This window comes from Danio aesculapii, chromosome 15 (assembly GCF_903798145.1).
Source record: "Danio aesculapii chromosome 15, fDanAes4.1, whole genome shotgun sequence".
Lineage (NCBI taxonomy): Eukaryota > Metazoa > Chordata > Actinopteri > Cypriniformes > Danionidae > Danio > Danio aesculapii.
In genome coordinates this window covers 17,013,731-17,031,137 of record NC_079449.1, presented here as the reverse complement: position 1 = coordinate 17,031,137, position 17,407 = coordinate 17,013,731, and the positions used below count along the sequence as shown (strand labels likewise).

General features: G+C 40.2%; 1 protein-coding gene across 1 annotated transcript in view; it reads left to right on the top strand.

Moving 5' to 3' along the window:
• The window catches only part of rxfp2b (relaxin family peptide receptor 2b), a 40,707-nt gene that overhangs the window by 15,967 nt on the left and 7,333 nt on the right, over positions 1–17,407 (top strand). The window contains exons 10-15 of the mRNA XM_056474556.1: positions 3,329–3,400; positions 5,303–5,374; positions 5,478–5,549; positions 8,121–8,192; positions 8,538–8,609; positions 10,111–10,340. Coding sequence (XP_056330531.1) covers positions 3,329–3,400; positions 5,303–5,374; positions 5,478–5,549; positions 8,121–8,192; positions 8,538–8,609; positions 10,111–10,340 — 590 coding nt within the window. The remainder of the gene's footprint in view (positions 1–3,328; positions 3,401–5,302; positions 5,375–5,477; positions 5,550–8,120; positions 8,193–8,537; positions 8,610–10,110; positions 10,341–17,407) is intronic.

Genomic DNA, 17,407 nt, shown 5'->3' with positions numbered 1-17,407 from the left:
TTTAATCACCTGAAGTATTTTTACAAATGCATAAAATAAATGCAAAAGAAACAAATAATCAAACTGAAACAAACCTTACTGAGGCAGGGAAATTAAGCGGTGCCAAATTAAAGAAAATAACAAATTAAACACGCTAACTAAACCCTCCCCACCTCTAAAAACCTAAAGAGAAAGCCGAAAAAAACATCTTCTGCGTCACACGCTCCTCACTACAACTGTACTTGCTGAAGAAAACATACCGAGGGTAGCACCTGCTTCTAACCTAATGTTTTAACAGAGAATCAGCTACGTGTATGTAAAATGTAAGTCAAACGACGTAATTTACTTTCACTTCCCTTTTAGTAGATTTTAACAATTTTAGTTTGGACTTTCAGAATAGATGTACAACTCAAAAAAATGAAGCGAATCAGAGAACAGGTCATGTCGCGCAGATATACAAAGAGCAGTGACAAGAGATGGATGATTGCCCCTAGTCTGCTGCGAGTTGTCACCTGAGCACTTAAATGACCCCTATCCTCTTCTCATTGGTCCACTCGTGAAAACTCTGAGCCAATCAGAACACCTAGATTTTAGGATAGCAGACAGCAAACAAAAACAGGAAGGGGAGGTATGTAACACAGCACTGTTGCCAGCAAGTTAACTGCCACTTTACAGTAACATACCTGTAAATGTGTTTTACAGTAGCAGGGCCCTACCGCAAATTCATTTTACAGTAAAATAGCCTTACCGCAACTTCTTTTTATGGTAAAATGCCCTTTACCACATTTTAATTTTACAGCGTGATAATTTTTACTGTAATTCTACTGTAATTTATTTACATTTTACATTAGCAGTACAAAATCTTTTGTATTTTTATATCTTGATTTTTAGTATTCACTATTGAATGTAATGAACTTCAAACAAGAGACGAGAGTCTTTACACCGGTATTTTGATTATTTATTGTTAATATTTCCATTTTAAAAGGTTTACAAAAGTATTTTTCATTCAGCAGTCTATTTTCAATACATTTTGTGATACAAGATGTTAAATATTATGTTTTTAATTAACTTTCATGAATTGTTGACTTCAGCTACAGTAGCAGTACTTGATTACTTTGATTACAGTAGAATACCGCAATTTTCTAATATGCAGTAAGTAACTGTAAACATTTTAAAATGACCCACAATGCAGTGCATATACTGTAACAGTAGTGAACTGTAAAGAATATATGTGGTATTTTACTGGGCATTTTTGCAGTAAATAACTGTACAATTGTGGCAAAGTCTAACAGTGTTTGAAGATGTTGGTAGCTCAGTTTTCAGGATGTACCGGTACACTCAGAAACCTCCTGCTATTCTTTACTCATCAAAAATGTAGATCTCATAAGACTTTAGAGGGATTTGAGGGTTTGAGCCTGATTAAACCACTGAGCTGCCTGTGGTGTACTAGGACCAGTTGTCAGTTCACGTGTACTTCTGTGGAAATGTGAATCTCATATTAAAACAAGAAAAGTCTAGACTGACAGTTCTGACTGATCTCTTGAACTTGTTCCTGAAATTTGTTCCAGCCGGGCTGCGAGTGTTTGACTGTGAAACTAAAGCAAGCTGAGAAACCTTCAAGAGAAGCTGGAGGGCTTGTCCCAGAAATACACTATATTGCATAAGCCAGAGGGATGTGTGTTTTGGAAACTCTCAAAACCGTAGCTTGTTTTTAAATTGCAGCACAGCAAATTCCAGTTTAAATGATTTAAGTGTTTAATGTATTAAAACCCAAAGTGTTATTTTTATTCATGAACATTCAGACTCTTGATTGAGTTGTTAAATGGAATATGAAAAACAAGAGACGGCCTACTAGAGTCCAGACGGCTCACGGAATATATACGTATGTTAATAAATCATGTAACAGCATTGAGGATATATAAAGAAGAATTGCACACAGGTTTTTTTTTTTTTGGCAGGAGATAAAGTAATTTATTTCACAAGCTATAGTCAATTTTTAAAAGATGTGAAGTTTGAAATTCCTTTAAAGTTAATTTGAAGCAAATGTTTCATTATTTTTTATATTACTCGGCAGTCATTTTTGAAACACCTTTCTGGCAGTATGCTTTGGCAATATGTTTGAATGGGAAACATCAAATTCTCCAAAATGCTTGCCAAGCTTACTATTAAATATCACATTAGGAGGCACCAATAAAAATAAACAACAACTGTCCCTTTAGTTTAATTTCTAAACATTCAAATCACACAAACTCTGCAGAAACTCATGTCTGGTCCAAGCCCCTCCCCCAGAGAATCTTCAGTCTATATTGATCGCTGACTGGCTCGTGTACTAGTAGGCAGGGCTTCATTTGCCATATGATGCATATGAAAACAATACGAGTGACATGTCATGTGTATTCTAGTCTTTGGTTTTAGTTTGGTTAATTCATGTCACACCCCTTCACGTTAGTTCTCCTGTGTTCTTCATTGGTAGTCTTGGTTATTAATTGTGTCCACCCCTCATCAGCTTGTTTCTGTTAGCCCTTCATTGTCAGGTTTTCTTAGTTACCCCTGTGATGTCTGTGTGTGGCCAGGTTTGGTTTTGTCGTTCTTTAGTTTGTTTTTATTTGTTATGTTTTTTCACTATTTTATCATTCCTGATTTTCTGCACTTCACAATAAACCCACTGGACTGCATTTGGATCTCCATTTCATCATTTCCCATTGCAGACGTAACAATGAGTTTAATTCTTTAAAGAAGTCTTTCTAACAACGGGTAAAATCTAATGGTTTGAAGGATAATGGCGAAATATAAAATGCATAATTACAATTAAATAGTATTTTGGGACTGTGACTCTTTAACAGATTGTTTTACTATGTCATCACATTATTCTTGTTCCAAATATGCCTGACACTACTGAACTATTGAACCTGTAATACATCTTGCGTACATTGATATTCCTGTGTGCTTCTTTTCAATGTTAACGTAATATATTTTTTCAAACTGGACTCTTTAAAGATCCCAGACAGGTTTAAATGCTGCCTGGAGCTTGTCCTTTTTGTTAGTGTCTCTGTGCAGTACAAGAACAGTATGTACTCAGTTGCTAATGCACTGATTTTCTCTCTTTGGCCATGCTGTCCTTCATTGACAGCCAAGAGCAACAGGACGAGTTAAATTTCACTGAATTGTCGATGTGCTTTTTTTTGTTATTGACCTTCAGCTGATACATTACCTTTTAATACCATGTTTATAAGCAGCATGTGATAATATGCCTGCATTATATTCACTGAACCATGTATCATGATCATGATTTTTATTTGCATTGTACGTTTCTACTGTTTAATACGCTTTACAACTTGTTTTCTTGAAGGGATTTCGAGGGGAATGGCATCACGACTTTGGGCTTGTCAACTTTGCTAGACTGTGAACATCTGACTGTGCTGTAAGTATTAACAAATATAGTATTCTAACTGAGAAATGAACAGCAAATTATACTTTTTGATGGACCCAAACATTTAAAATCGTTGTTCATTTATTTAACCTTTGTGTATTGTTCATATTGACTACCCTTTCGTTATGTTCGTGACATGATTACGTTATGTTTTTTGCCCCATTGACTTCCTATATAACTATATATTTTGTTTGCAAAGCCTTGACACCAAATAATCATAAATTTTTGATTGTTAGTTGTTTTCTTTATTGGGAATAAATAAAATTAGTTATTTTAACTATTGATAACGCGTCGGCACCTTTAACCCTATAAATTAAAAGTAAAAAGTTCAAAGATAATAGTTTCTGTTTTTTATATGGAGTTCTATGAACTATAAAAACAAATTATAATGTGCGTGCATACACTTACTATGTACACTTCACTTTCAGCTACCGCACAACACCCCCCCCCCCCTCCCTTCGCTTTCACTGACCAAAACCACTCCCACCACCCCCTCCGCCCCAGTACATAGGGTGCATAGGGCCAAAAATTGCTAGCTACGCCCCTGCACACACACATATACTCTCTCTCTCTCTCTCTCTCTCTCTCTCTATCTATCTATCTATCTCTCTCTATATATATACTCTACACAACTCCACATAAAAGCCAGAAACTAAGCTTTTTTTAATTAAGAGAGATTACGAGAAAGTTGCGATCAAATTAAGACTCAAAATTACCACAGAGTTGATGAAAACATTCACAAGAGTTAAGATGTATAAGTGACTTTTGTTTATTCAGTAGTAGAGCATTAAAGATTTTTATTTAAAATATATGGCTTAAAATTTTTAGTGTGCTTTTTCAGAGGTTTTGACTCACCCAGTCAAAAAACTCACCCAGATTAATACTTAAACTTTAGAACGAAGAAGTCCAACCACCTCCAGCTCACATCTGCTTAATAGTCTCTAGTAGTCTTGAACACCTTGATTAGTTGTATCAGCTGTGTTTGATTAGGGTTGGATAAAACTGTGCAGAGCTGCAGCCCTCCAGAAGTTGAGTTGAGACCCATGCTGTGCAGATATCTTGTTTCCATTTCTATTTCCTCCTCCCATCATCTATTTATTTGTTTATTTTTATTACTCTTTTCCTCCTCATTTTTGATTTACTCATTGTAAATTGATTAGTTTATGTATATGTTATCATTATTGTTTATGATCCTCTTTTGTAATACATTTTGGACCATAACCCATGTCACAATATCTTTAAAGGTAGCTTCCAATAGATTATATTTTTGATAGCAAATTCTACATTCATCCTGATGATCTGATTAAACAAAATAGAAGATTTTTGACTGAAACTGTGTTTCGTTCTGATTTATATAATGCAACTCAATGACTAGTGCTTAAAGAGTGAAAAAAAAGCCTACTGAAAAAAACAAAAACACATGAATACTTGTGGCTTCTGATGATACATTGAAGTTTCACGAAGCAAAACAATAAGCTTGCGCAAGAAACTGAACATACTTATATGCATTATTTACTTATATAACATTACTGTCTGTAATTTGAAGCTTTCCAAACTGTCCTGCAGGGAACAATATAATATTTACAGTTTGCCTCAGCGTTTTGCATCTCACTCTATGTTTACTGTACTTACATTTATTCTCTGATCCAAGTAATTTAGCTTCAGAACTGCTCTATGTAATAAATAATATTACTGTTGCATGTTATTTAAACCATCCTCCCTCTCTACCCTTAGAGGTCACTTTCTCTATTTTTAAGCTGTGGCTTATAACAGTTATTTTAAAATGGTAATGATTATAGAGACAGCAATCTCATGACAGAGTGGCAAATAACAATTCAGGACCCTCTCGATGAGGTTTCTGATCAATATTCTTTTCATCGTACCTCTTTCTAGGTCACTGCGAGCCAATCTTATCAAGAGTTTGCCAGAAAACACCTTCCAATCACTGCGCATGATGGGGGACCTGTGAGTGTCAATTAACTATCGCTGTGAATGACTGTGTGCTTGGAAACACTGAACAAGAAGAGGATCAACAAGTTTATTATCTTAAATGTTGTTGTTTTTTCAGGGATCTGTCCAATAATTTGATAAAGGAACTGCCAGTCAGAATATTCAAGGATTTACGCTCATTGCAAAGTCTGTAAGTAATCAGATGATTTTACAGTACTCACTGTATAAAGTACACTCACCAGCCACTTTATTAGCTACACATTGCTAGTACTGTATGGGGATGAAATCTGGTGACTGTGGAGGCTGTTCCAGTATCATCCTAGGGCTTGAGTGTTCAAAAACGTGGACAGCACATTTTAGCTCATTAATGGCTATTTAAAATACTTTGAATGTTTTATATTTTGTAACAGACATATGGTGTCATCCTGAAACTGTTTTGCAGCATATGAAATGTCCCAAATCCTACTTTTACTGTCCAAAATGGGAAAAAATGTTGTTTTTACTCTCTGATAGTCAAAGTAAGTTCCAAAAAAATTGTATGTTATATAAGCATTAAAAAAATTCAGGAAAAAGTGTTTTATGTTAATTCGGACCACGAGTCCACATATATGGACATCATTTTTCTCTAAGAGTACATCATATCAAAAGATTTTTTATCCTAATTAGGTTCCAATAAGCCCAAATAGCAAAGAGAAAATAAAAAATGCATGTAAAAAACACCTTGGGCCTTAAGAGGGTAAAATTTGGAAAAATATGACATTGCAATACTTTGTTATTCTGTGACTTATATTGTGGCATGAATATAATTTCACCACATGTCTTGCACATCTCGATTTGAAAAGAAACCATTAATTTCGTTTGAACATAAATAAATACAATAGAGCAAAGATACAAATCAAATAAACAGTCCTTTATTGTTTTCCAGAGAGTCAAGCAGTATTCAGGGACAGAAATGTAATAATCAAATTAAATGTAAAATAATGTAATGCTACTCAGTAGGTACTGCATTTGAATTTGAATTTACAACTTGATCGTTTGAAGAGTTCGTTCAATAAAATTTCATACTTTCATACGTCAGTAGTATGAATGAAACTCAGACGTTCTACAACTACCATTTTGTCATGATCATATGACCTACCCACGTCAGTTGCGTAGCTTCACTCCCATTCATCAATTCTCTCGCAGGGCATCATGGGATAGCGTATAGCGTCCATCGGATGCACACTTCAGAATCTTGCTGAAAGTAGTAGGTCATCTGGGTACTTCTTACATACTGTTTTCCAAACTTTGTGTATTTAGAAATACTACTTGGCTCACATACTGACTTATAGTAAAATATATAGTATGGAAGTATGCAATTTCGGATGCAGCCTTACTTGCCCTGTAATATTCTAATAAATCTGACCACTCCAATTTTACTATTAGAGAAAATAATACTATCTGAACTTTACTTTACTATCTGAACATTATTAGAGAGAAGTGAAAAATTAGTATTAAGCAAATTATAACCAATACCACAAAAAAAAAAATAAAATAAAATAAATAAAATAAATAAATAAATAAATAAATAAATAAATAAATAAATAAACCAGAACAAATATACAGATAAAAACAATACTTAACATTCATTAGTTAGGTCTAACAGTGTTATATAATCTATTGTTATTGATTAATGTTACTCACTGTGCTACTGACTTACCATATTTTCAATTCAGATGTGTATGAAAGATAAACAAAACAATTATTTTATGTTATTTGACATATATTTAGGCTATGCATTGAAGTGCAAGAACATGTTAAAGAGAACTCAACATTTGCGTACTGAACGAGAGAGAAAGGTGCACAAATAATGCATGAATATTTAATTCTGCTGTCTTGCTCATTATCTTTAAACTGATAAAACCTGAAATGCATATGGAGTTAAAACCATCAACTTTGAAAGTAAACAATAAAAACTAATACATGAACAAATTTAAAATGTAAAGGGAGTGTGGCAGATATTGATGCTGTGAAAAAAGATCATGTAATTGCATCTCTGCTGATTGCATATAGTGGTTAATGCGTTGAGATGTAATTCAAACAATGCTTTGGGTGTCCTGAGTTCAAGACCTGACTTAGTGACCTTTCCCCATCCCATCCCTTCCTTTTTCTCTCCAACTTTATTTGCTGTCATCATACTGTAATCAAATAATAATGACAAACATGTATAAAATAAATATTAAAAAAGGTATTGTTTCAAATATTTCTGTATTAATATTTAGCGACTTTGGACAACACCTGCTCTGACTATTTTTCTCTGATTTCTGGCATCAACAAGACATTTCTGGCCGTACAACTGCTTCTTACTGGATATTTTTTATTTTCTAAACATTTTTTGTAAACCTAAAGAGATGTTTGTGCATGAAAATCCCAGTAGATCAGCAGTTCCTGAAATACCCACAACAGCCTGTTTGGCACCAACCGCTATACCATGTTCAAATCCCTTTTCCGAGGATCAAAATTCTCAGCATGAATGTCAGCAGTCGGTCTTGACTATTTATATAAAAAAAGCTTCCACGTAATTGACTGATTAGCTTTGCATTAATGAGCACTTGAATAGATCTACTTAAATTAATAAAGTGGTCGGTGAGTACATTTTATATGTATGCAAACATCTTGTTTTAAGCTGATGTTGTTATCTGTAAGTACACTTGATTACAAGTGTGCTGCAATTCTCGTATTACATTTAACCATAAAACGCTCTTCTGTGTTTTCTGTGTAGAAATCTGTCCCAAAACCCACTGGACCACATCCACCCTGGCCAATTTAATCATCTAATTCAGCTCCAGTCTCTGTAAGTAACTGAATCACCTGAAGTTTTTGTGAGATTATCAACAGTAAATGTTCATAAATGTGATATATTGTAGTGATCAAACAGCCAAATGTAGCTTTCCAAATGAAATGAGTCCCACATGGAGTTGAATTTTGATTTACCATTAGGCTTGCTTTGGGCTGTAGTGCAGATTGACAATAAACAAGCAAACAAACAAGCAAACACACAGCAGTCTAGGCTGTGTGCCAACTTCTGGAATTCACTGAGGCTCAGGGCTTGTAGATGGTGACCGAGAGGTCAGCAAAATGACCAAAGGCCCTTGATAAACAGGCATGAATACTAAAACTTGATTATTCTGGTCTGCAGTGGCCTGGAGGGAGTGGAGATCCCAAATATCCAGACGAGCATGTTCCGGCCCATGGAGAACCTCTCCTACATGTGAATACCTCATTCTGTTTTCTGTTAGTTTGAATATGCAACTATTCCTCTAAATGTAAAGTTTTATATTCATGTTTTGCTTTGTGTTCTAACACCTTATAGTACTTTATATTGCGTAGCATGCAGATTGCCTTTAAATTTATGTGACATTATAAAAATATTTAGCAATTTGATTTAGGGTTCATGTAAATACTGCATTAAGTGCCATGTACATATTTGCATATTATTAGTATTTTTAAATAGTTTGATGTTTGTCTAAGCATCTAGTTTATTTTAGTTTTTAATTTACTTTCTATTTATGATTTAGAAAAACACTTCCCCAACATTTAATCTCCTTACAAATAAGGAACTATGATAAAATCAACTTATTAAAAACATAATAAAATTATAATAATTTTCCACATTTGTTCATCAAATTATACAAGCAGGTGGCATTGACGATATGTAATTTAATCTATAAATGTAGTGTATACAGTATATGAACAATATCACACTCGTAGCAGTTCGATATGGCTGTATATCGGAACTAGTGGGAGGCGTGCATTGGCTTAAGGCCACAGGCTGAGTGCCTTAGTGTCCCACCAGTGATGATATCCAGCTATACCGCAAGTGTAATATTTCGTTTATACAACAGTTCAATTGCATAATTCTGTGTATAAAAAAGAAAATCAAACCTGTAGAGTCTCAAAAACCCTTTTGTATTAGGAACTACTTTTTCCGCCACTCCTTCACATCTGCATCTGCAGTTTAGAGAGATTTCCCAGCATTTCTCTGTTGCAATCAGAATATCACAATAATTAATCCTCGAAAAAGCCAAAGCAAAGATAGTTTCTGTGGTATAAATACAGCACTACAAAATACAAAAGAGAGAGATCTACTTAGAATGTCACTTACCTGATTTATAATGATTTGTTCAGCTGTAGTTTGAAACTTATGTTGAGAAAACGTTTTCTCTATCTAAGGACTATGACGTCTCTGTCACCATCTTGTGGCGGAATATCAACCGTCACTTTCTTTAGTCTGATGGTGGCAGATGCACAGAATCTCCAAAATCATAAATATTTTAAAATAGGCACTATCCTTATAAATAAACCACATAGTTGCAATCTTAACAACTACATCCTCAACTGAAAAAGCCTCAAAAGTACATTATGTGGTCCAACAGCAGCAATATTTGTCAAACTGTAGAGTGTTCTCTGCTTGTCGCTGTATGTGGGCGGAGTAATACACAAAGGTGAAAGGTGAAGAGGCTATCAGCTATCAGCCAATCAGATTCAAGAACCAGACAGAACTATAATATATAAAACATATCTATATATCCTATAATACTTTTCCACCTCTTAATAAAAGTACCAATCATCATTGCAGACATGCTGTTATTATTATTTCATGCATTAAATCACTTTAATGTGAAATGTGCTATCCTTGGTGGCACAGCTTTATTTTGCACACTAATGTAATATCAAATTGAATTTAATATTCATATTTAATTTTCTTTAAGATACTTCAAGAAGTTCCAGTACTGTTCTTACGCCCCTCATGTCCGGAAGTGCAAACCCAACTCAGACGGCCTATCATCTTTTGAGGATCTGCTTGCTAATGTGGTCCTTCGTGTGTCAGTGTGGGTCATGGCTTTTATCACCTGCTTTGGGAACCTCTTTGTCATCGGGATGAGGACAGCCCTGCGGGCTGAGAACAACCTGCATGCCTTCTGCATCAAGATTTTGTGCTGTGAGTACCAGATGTATACATTTTACCCATGTCCATATTAAACACTAAAATATACAGTCCATAGCACACGGTACATGCTAAAAATAGATTTAAAAAGACATCAGAGGGAAAATGCTGTATCTGTTTTAAGAGCTTATTTCTTCTGTAACTGGCAGACTGTTATAAAAGCAATATGACGCAAACAGGATCAGCTGGCCTTTCTAGGACGCTAGGCTTTCAAATTATAAGTGTTCCTGCACCCATAATGTTCTCTCAATTATGCTGAACCATATTACATATCACAAGTTATCTCTTGATTTTCCATTTACCTTAAAAATCATGTGGGTTTTGTCTTGCTGAAGACTTCTTCCTCCTCTTACGCTTTCGGCAATCAGATGTGCGACAGTGGTTGACAGTGTTTAGATGTGGAAGAGCACTGCTTTTCTCCAGGTCTTCCTGCTGTCTGTCCTCTTTAACCAAGCAGTCTTGCTGTTGACAATCTCCTGACTGACATTCCACTTGAAAGGCTGTCATGATCGGAAGGGAAATCTATAACCTTGTAACAATTCAATCCGCAAAGGATTCACTCTCTATTACAATCACCTTCAGTAATCAATTCTAACTCCTCCTGTGTTATGAAGCGGACAGGAGACAGAGGTAAGGAAACGTTAGGGTGTTTATTAAATGACAACAAGGAGCACATGAAGGATAGCCAGGAGGATCAGGAATGATGTTGGGGTCTTTTCCTCCGTGGCTGGGTAACAGGAATACACGAGGATGGACAGCACACACCAGATACAGCTGACAGAGGATGACACAGACTTAGAAGGACTGGAAGACAGGACGATTCGGGAGGACCAGGAAGACTAGGAGGAATACAAAGAGAACAGGTAAGTAAATCGTTTGTTTTAGCTGAGGATGACTACGCTGAGTGGTCGCTCAGTTGTCCGCTTTCGTCGAGACGAGCCCGGACAATGAGCGACTGGAGTGCTGTGCTTTTATCTGGTGCTCGTGAATGTGATGCAGCTGTGTGCTCATTAGAAGTCAGGTGATGGTGATCTTCGTGAGTGGGGGTCGTGAGAGCCTGACCAATCCATGACAGTACCCCCCTCCCCAGGGCCCGCTCCTGAGGGCCGACACCTCCGACGCCGTGGTGGTCTCCCTCTGCCTCTAGGCGCTGGGAACTCAGGGTGGCTCTCATGAAACTCCACCATGAGACTAGGATCGAGAATATCAGCTCTGGGAACCCATGTCCTTTCTTCGGGGCCGTACCCTTCCCAGTCCACCAGGTACTCCAACTGGCCACCACGACGTCGGGAACGCAAGATCTCCTTCACTGCGTAGACGGCTCCTTCTTCTAGGAGCAGTGGAGGAGGGGGTTCCTCTTCGTGGTCAGGCTCTGTGGAGGGAAGAACAGGATCGTGATAGGGTTTCAGGAGTGATACGTGGAATGTAGGGTGAATACGGTAGTGAGAGGGTAATTGTAGTTTGTAGGTGACGGGGTTAACCTGTTCCACGATGGTGAAGGGACCAACAAATCGGGGACTTAACTTGCGAGAGGGCAGTCGCATGCGTATGTCCCGGGTGGATAGCCACACCTTTTGTCCGGGTGTGTATCTGGGTTCTTCAGACCTTCTCCTATCGGCGGTTACCTTGCTTCGACGGACTGCCCTCTGCAGATGTTGATGAGCCTCGTCCCAGACTCTCTCGCTCTCCCGGAACCAGTGATCCACTGCGGGGACATCAGATGGTTCGCCATCCCAGGGAAAGAGCGGTGGTTGGAAGCCCAGGACGCACTGGAATGGCGTGAGTCCGGTGGAGGGTTGCCGCAGTGAATTTTGGGCATATTCTGCCCAGCCCAAATACTGGCTCCAGGAGTTCTGGTGACCACTGCAGAAGGTCCTCAGGAACCGTCCCACCTCCTGAATCTTCCTCTCTGTCTGCCCGTTGGTTTGGGGATGATATCCAGAAGAGAGGCTGACGGCCACACCTAGGAGCTTGAAGAAGGCTTTCCATAGACGTGAGATGAACTGTGGACCTCTGTCCGACACAATATCTTCTGGAATACCAAATGACCTGAAGACTTGATTAAAGATATTGTCGGCAGTTTCAAAGGCTGTGGGAAGACCTTTCAGAGGGATTAGTTTGACAAACTTTGAGAATCTATCTACTATGACTAGAATACAGGTATTACCTTCTGACGAAGGGAGGTCAGTGATAAAGTCCACTCCTAGGTGTGACCAGGGACGGTTCGGAATCGGCAAGGGATGGAGCTTTCCAGCGGGTAGATGACGTGGGCTCTTGGATTGGGCACAGTCCTTACAGCCCTGAACATATTGTCTCACATCCCTTGCCATGTTTGGCCACCAGAATCGTTGGGATACTAGCGAGAGAGTATTGTTGATCCCTGGATGTCCAGTGCCTAGCGAGGTATGTAAGGAGTGGATCAGATCTACCCGGTGTTCAGGTGGTATGAACTGCCGATGAGGAGGGCATCCCGGCGGAGCAGGGGCTTCCGGAGTGGCAACGACTGGAGGAGCGTTCCAGGTGATCGGACAAATGGAGATGTGTTCGGGAAGAATCTTCGTTGGGAGTTCTTCATGATCGTGATGCTCGTGCAAACGAGAGAGAGCGTCTGCTCTTAGATTCTTGGGTCCTGGACGATAGGAAATGGAGAAATCAAAACGTGAGAAGAAAAGTGACCATCTGGCTTGACGTGGACATAGTCTCTTGGCCTCTTTGATGTATTGGAGGTTTTTGTGATCTGTGATCACCTGGAACGGATGTTTGGCTCCCTCCAACCAGTGACGCCACTCCTCCAAGGCTAGCTTGATTGCTAGAAGCTCCCTGTCTCCTATGCTGTAATTCTGCTCCGCCGGGCTCAACTTCCGAGAGAAATAGGCACAGGGATGCAGTCGGGGCGGTGTATCATGATGTTGAGATAATACTGCCCCGACGCCGGTGGTGGATGCGTCCACTTCCACCACGAAAGGAAGATTTGGGTCAGGATGAGTCAGGAGTGGGGCCCTTGTGAACTCCTTAAGAAGGCGGAAGGCTGCGGCTGCTTCTTTGGTCCACTCCAGTCCTTTGGGTTTACCCTTGAGGAGATTAGTGAGAGGTGATGTAATCCTGCTGTAGTCCTTGATAAACCGTCTATAAAAGTTAGCAAACCCAAGAAACCTCTGGAGCTCCTTAATGGAAGTGGGTTCTGACCAGGATAGAACAGCCTCAATTTTCTTCCCATCCATACGTATACCGGTTTGGTCAATGATGTATCCCAAGAAATGAATCGACTTCTGGTGGAATGAGCATTTCTCCGCTTTGAGGTAGAGGTGATGTTCTCTCAATGTGTGTAGGACCTCCGCAACGTGTTGGCGATGTTCGGCCTCACTCCGGGAGTAAATGAGGATGTCATCTATGTACACTATTACACAGTGGTGAAGAAACTCCCGGAGGACTTCATGAATGAAGTTTTGGAATACGGAGGGGGCGTTGACCAGACCGTAAGGCATGACCTCATATTCATAGTGGCCAGTAGGGGTCACGAATGCTGTCTTCCATTGGTCCCCCTCACGTATTCTTATCAGATTATACGCGCTGCGGAGGTCCAATTTAGTGAAGACTTTAGCTTCTCGGAGCTGTTCCAAAGCGGCTGGTACCAGAGGAAGGGGATATCGGTATTTTACTGTACCGTTATTTAGGACCCTGTAGTCGATGCATGGACGCAGCCCTCCGTCCTTCTTGGCCACAAAGAAGAAGCTTGAGGCGGCTGGTGATTTTGAGTGACGTATGTACCCCTGACTCAGAGCTTCCCTTATGTAATCTTCCATTGCCTGATTCTCTGGAAGCGAGAGCGGGTAGATCCTACCTCTTGGCAACTGGGCATCTGGAACTAGGTCGATCGCGCAGTCCCATGGCCGATGCGGCGGTAGCTGGGAAGCTCTCTTGGGGCAGAAGACATCATGAAAGGAGCTGTACTCCTTAGGAATGTGGGTAGACTGCTTCTCAGGAGGGCTCTCGACCGATGTTGCAAACAAAGAAATGGGGTTCCGACCTTGAAGAGGGAGATTTGGAAAACAGGCAGGTGTACATCCAGATCCCCATTTCTTTATCTCTCCTGTGCCCCAAGAGATGATGGGATCGTGCTTCACCAGCCACGGGCGCCCTAGAATGATGTCCATATTTGCACCCTCCAGAACCAGAAATTGAATCCTCTCTTGATGTAACAACCCCACTTGAAGAAGGATGTCTTCGCATTGTCGATGGATACGGGTCGAAGATCGAGTGCACTGGGTTATCGGTTGTATCTGGTATATATGCGAGGACGCCTCAGTACGGAGGTGGAGTTGACGACAGAGGGATTGGGAGATGAAGTTCCCTGCTGACCCGGAGTCGATGAGGGCTGTGACAAGGAGAGAAATAGAGGCAGTAGTTATTTGTACGGTGGTAGTAAGTGGTTTACATTGTTCAATATTCGTACTGAATACACTCACTGAAGTCCGAATGGGACGAAGGGGACACTCCATACGGGTGTGTCCACTGACACCGCAGTATAGACACAGACCCCCGGGTCAGCCTCCTCTGTCGTTCCGCTGATGTCAGTCTTCCAGACTCTATTATCATGGGTTCTGGTTCTGGAGAGGCTGTTGACTCAGGCGATTGGAGGAGTGCAGACGAGGGGGTGATGGTGTCCTGTTGATAGGAACGGAGACGATCGGAACATCGGAGAGAATGTTGGATGAATCTCTCCAGACCCATTGTATCATCTAATGTGGCCAGTTGGATTCGGAGAGTGGGTTCCAAGCCGAGCCGGTACGTGGTCAACAACGATCTCTCATTCCATCCACTTGCAGCTGCTAGAGTGCGAAACCGGAGAGCATATTCCTGTGTAGATAGAGTACCTTGCTTTAGATGATACAGCTGCTCTCCAGCGGCTACTTCCCCATCAGAACGTCCAAACACCTCTTTGAAATACTCCGTGAAGGTAGTGATGGAATTCATAACCGGCCCGGCTTGGTTCCAGATCGTCTCAGCCCATTTAAGTGCAGGTCCAGAGAGTAGCGATACGATGTAGGCGATCTTCGACTTATCTGTGGGATATAGAGAAGGTTGCATTTCGAATATGAGGGAACATTGTAACAGAAAACCATTGCACTCCCCCGCTCCGCCTGAGTAGGGCGCTGGTCGGGCCATGGGACTGGAAGGAAGGGCCGAAGAAGAAACTGTGGAGGCGGAAGTGCTCGGTGCTGGTGGTGCGTTGGAAAGTGGAGCTGGTGGCTGTAGAATCCGCTTCAACTGGTCCACCAGCTCTTGAAGGTGATCGGGGTGCTCATGTTGTCGTCGTTATGGGTCCGGGCTTCTGTTATGAAGCGGACAGGAGACAGAGGTAAGGAAACGTTAGGGTGTTTATTAAATGACAACAAGGAGCACATGAAGGATAGCCAGGAGGATCAGGAATGATGTTGGGGTCTTTTCCTCCGTGGCTGGGTAACAGGAATACACGAGGATGGACAGCACACACCAGATACAGCTGACAGAGGATGACACAGACTTAGAAGGACTGGAAGACAGGACGATTCGGGAGGACCAGGAAGACTAGGAGGAATACAAAGAGAACAGGTAAGTAAATCGTTTGTTTTAGCTGAGGATGACTACGCTGAGTGGTCGCTCAGTTGTCCGCTTTCGTCGAGACGAGCCCGGACAATGAGCGACTGGAGTGCTGTGCTTTTATCTGGTGCTCGTGAATGTGATGCAGCTGTGTGCTCATTAGAAGTCAGGTGATGGTGATCTTCGTGAGTGGGGGTCGTGAGAGCCTGACCAATCCATGACATCCTGGAGTTTCCAGACTGCTGCCATTAATCAGTGCACCCTGTTTGGCATAGAAAAGACTTCTATTTTAGCCTGCAATGTCATGTGCTTCGGTCACGGACCTGTGCTATATAACGAGTAGAAATTGATTTTTGGCCTGCTGGTGTTGTGATTTGTCTTTTTAAAATATTGCACGTTTTATATGTGCAAGAAAATCGTAGACATTTTGGCATAAGACCAAATTGCAAATCAGGGCTTTTACGAAGCTACGTGCTTATTATTGAGATCTGCTTCTGGCATCTGAGTAATAGACAATTAGTGGTTAAACTAATCATAAAACTCGTGGTTCCAATCACATTTCGGCTGTAGAAAAAAGGATTAGACAAATATAATTGTGCCGTATGCTAAGTTCACACTGCATAATTTGTTGTCGGATCATTGTTGTTTTCACACTGCACAACTCTCTGTTGTAGCATTCAGTTGCTGGAAACAATTGCCAACCACTGTCTCCCAGCAGGCTCCTTAATGTCTAAACAACATTAAAAACATGTTAAATAAATGTCAAGAGCTTGCCATCCATTTGACTTCTACAAATGATGCCCATTAATGCACTACCTGACAAAAGTTTTGTCGCCCATCCAAGTTTTAGGAACAACAAATAATTGCTTGACTATTTTTGACTATTTTTCTAGTTGATCCTTTGGTATCAAGTGGCTTATATGAAAGGCAAAGGCCTCCAGATTACGTTTATTTTACCAAAATAAAATATGATCATGCCTTGATTTTTAATTATTTAATCAGGACAGTAAGGTCTGACTTTACTTAGACAAAAGTCTTGTCACTTAACAGAAATAATGTACAGTATAGAATATAAAGTCATGCTGCAGTGGAAAAATAATTCATATTGTGTATGACTCCCATGAGCTTGAAGGACTGCATCCATACATCTCTGCAATGACTCAAATAGCTTATTAATAAAGTTATCTGAAATGGCAAAGAAAGCGTTCTTGCAGAACTCCCAGAGTTCATCAAGATTCTGTGGATTCATCTTCAATGCCTCCTCCTTCATCTTGCCCCAGACAATAATGTTCATCTCTGGGGACTGGGCTGGCCAATCCTGGCGCACCTTGACCTGCTTTCAGGAACTTTGATGTGGAGGCTGAAGTATGAGAAGGAGCGCTATCCGGCTGAAGAATTTGTGCTCTTCTGTGGTTTGTAATGTAATTGGCAGCACAAATGTCTTGATACCTCAGGCTGTTGATGTTGCCATCTACTCTGCA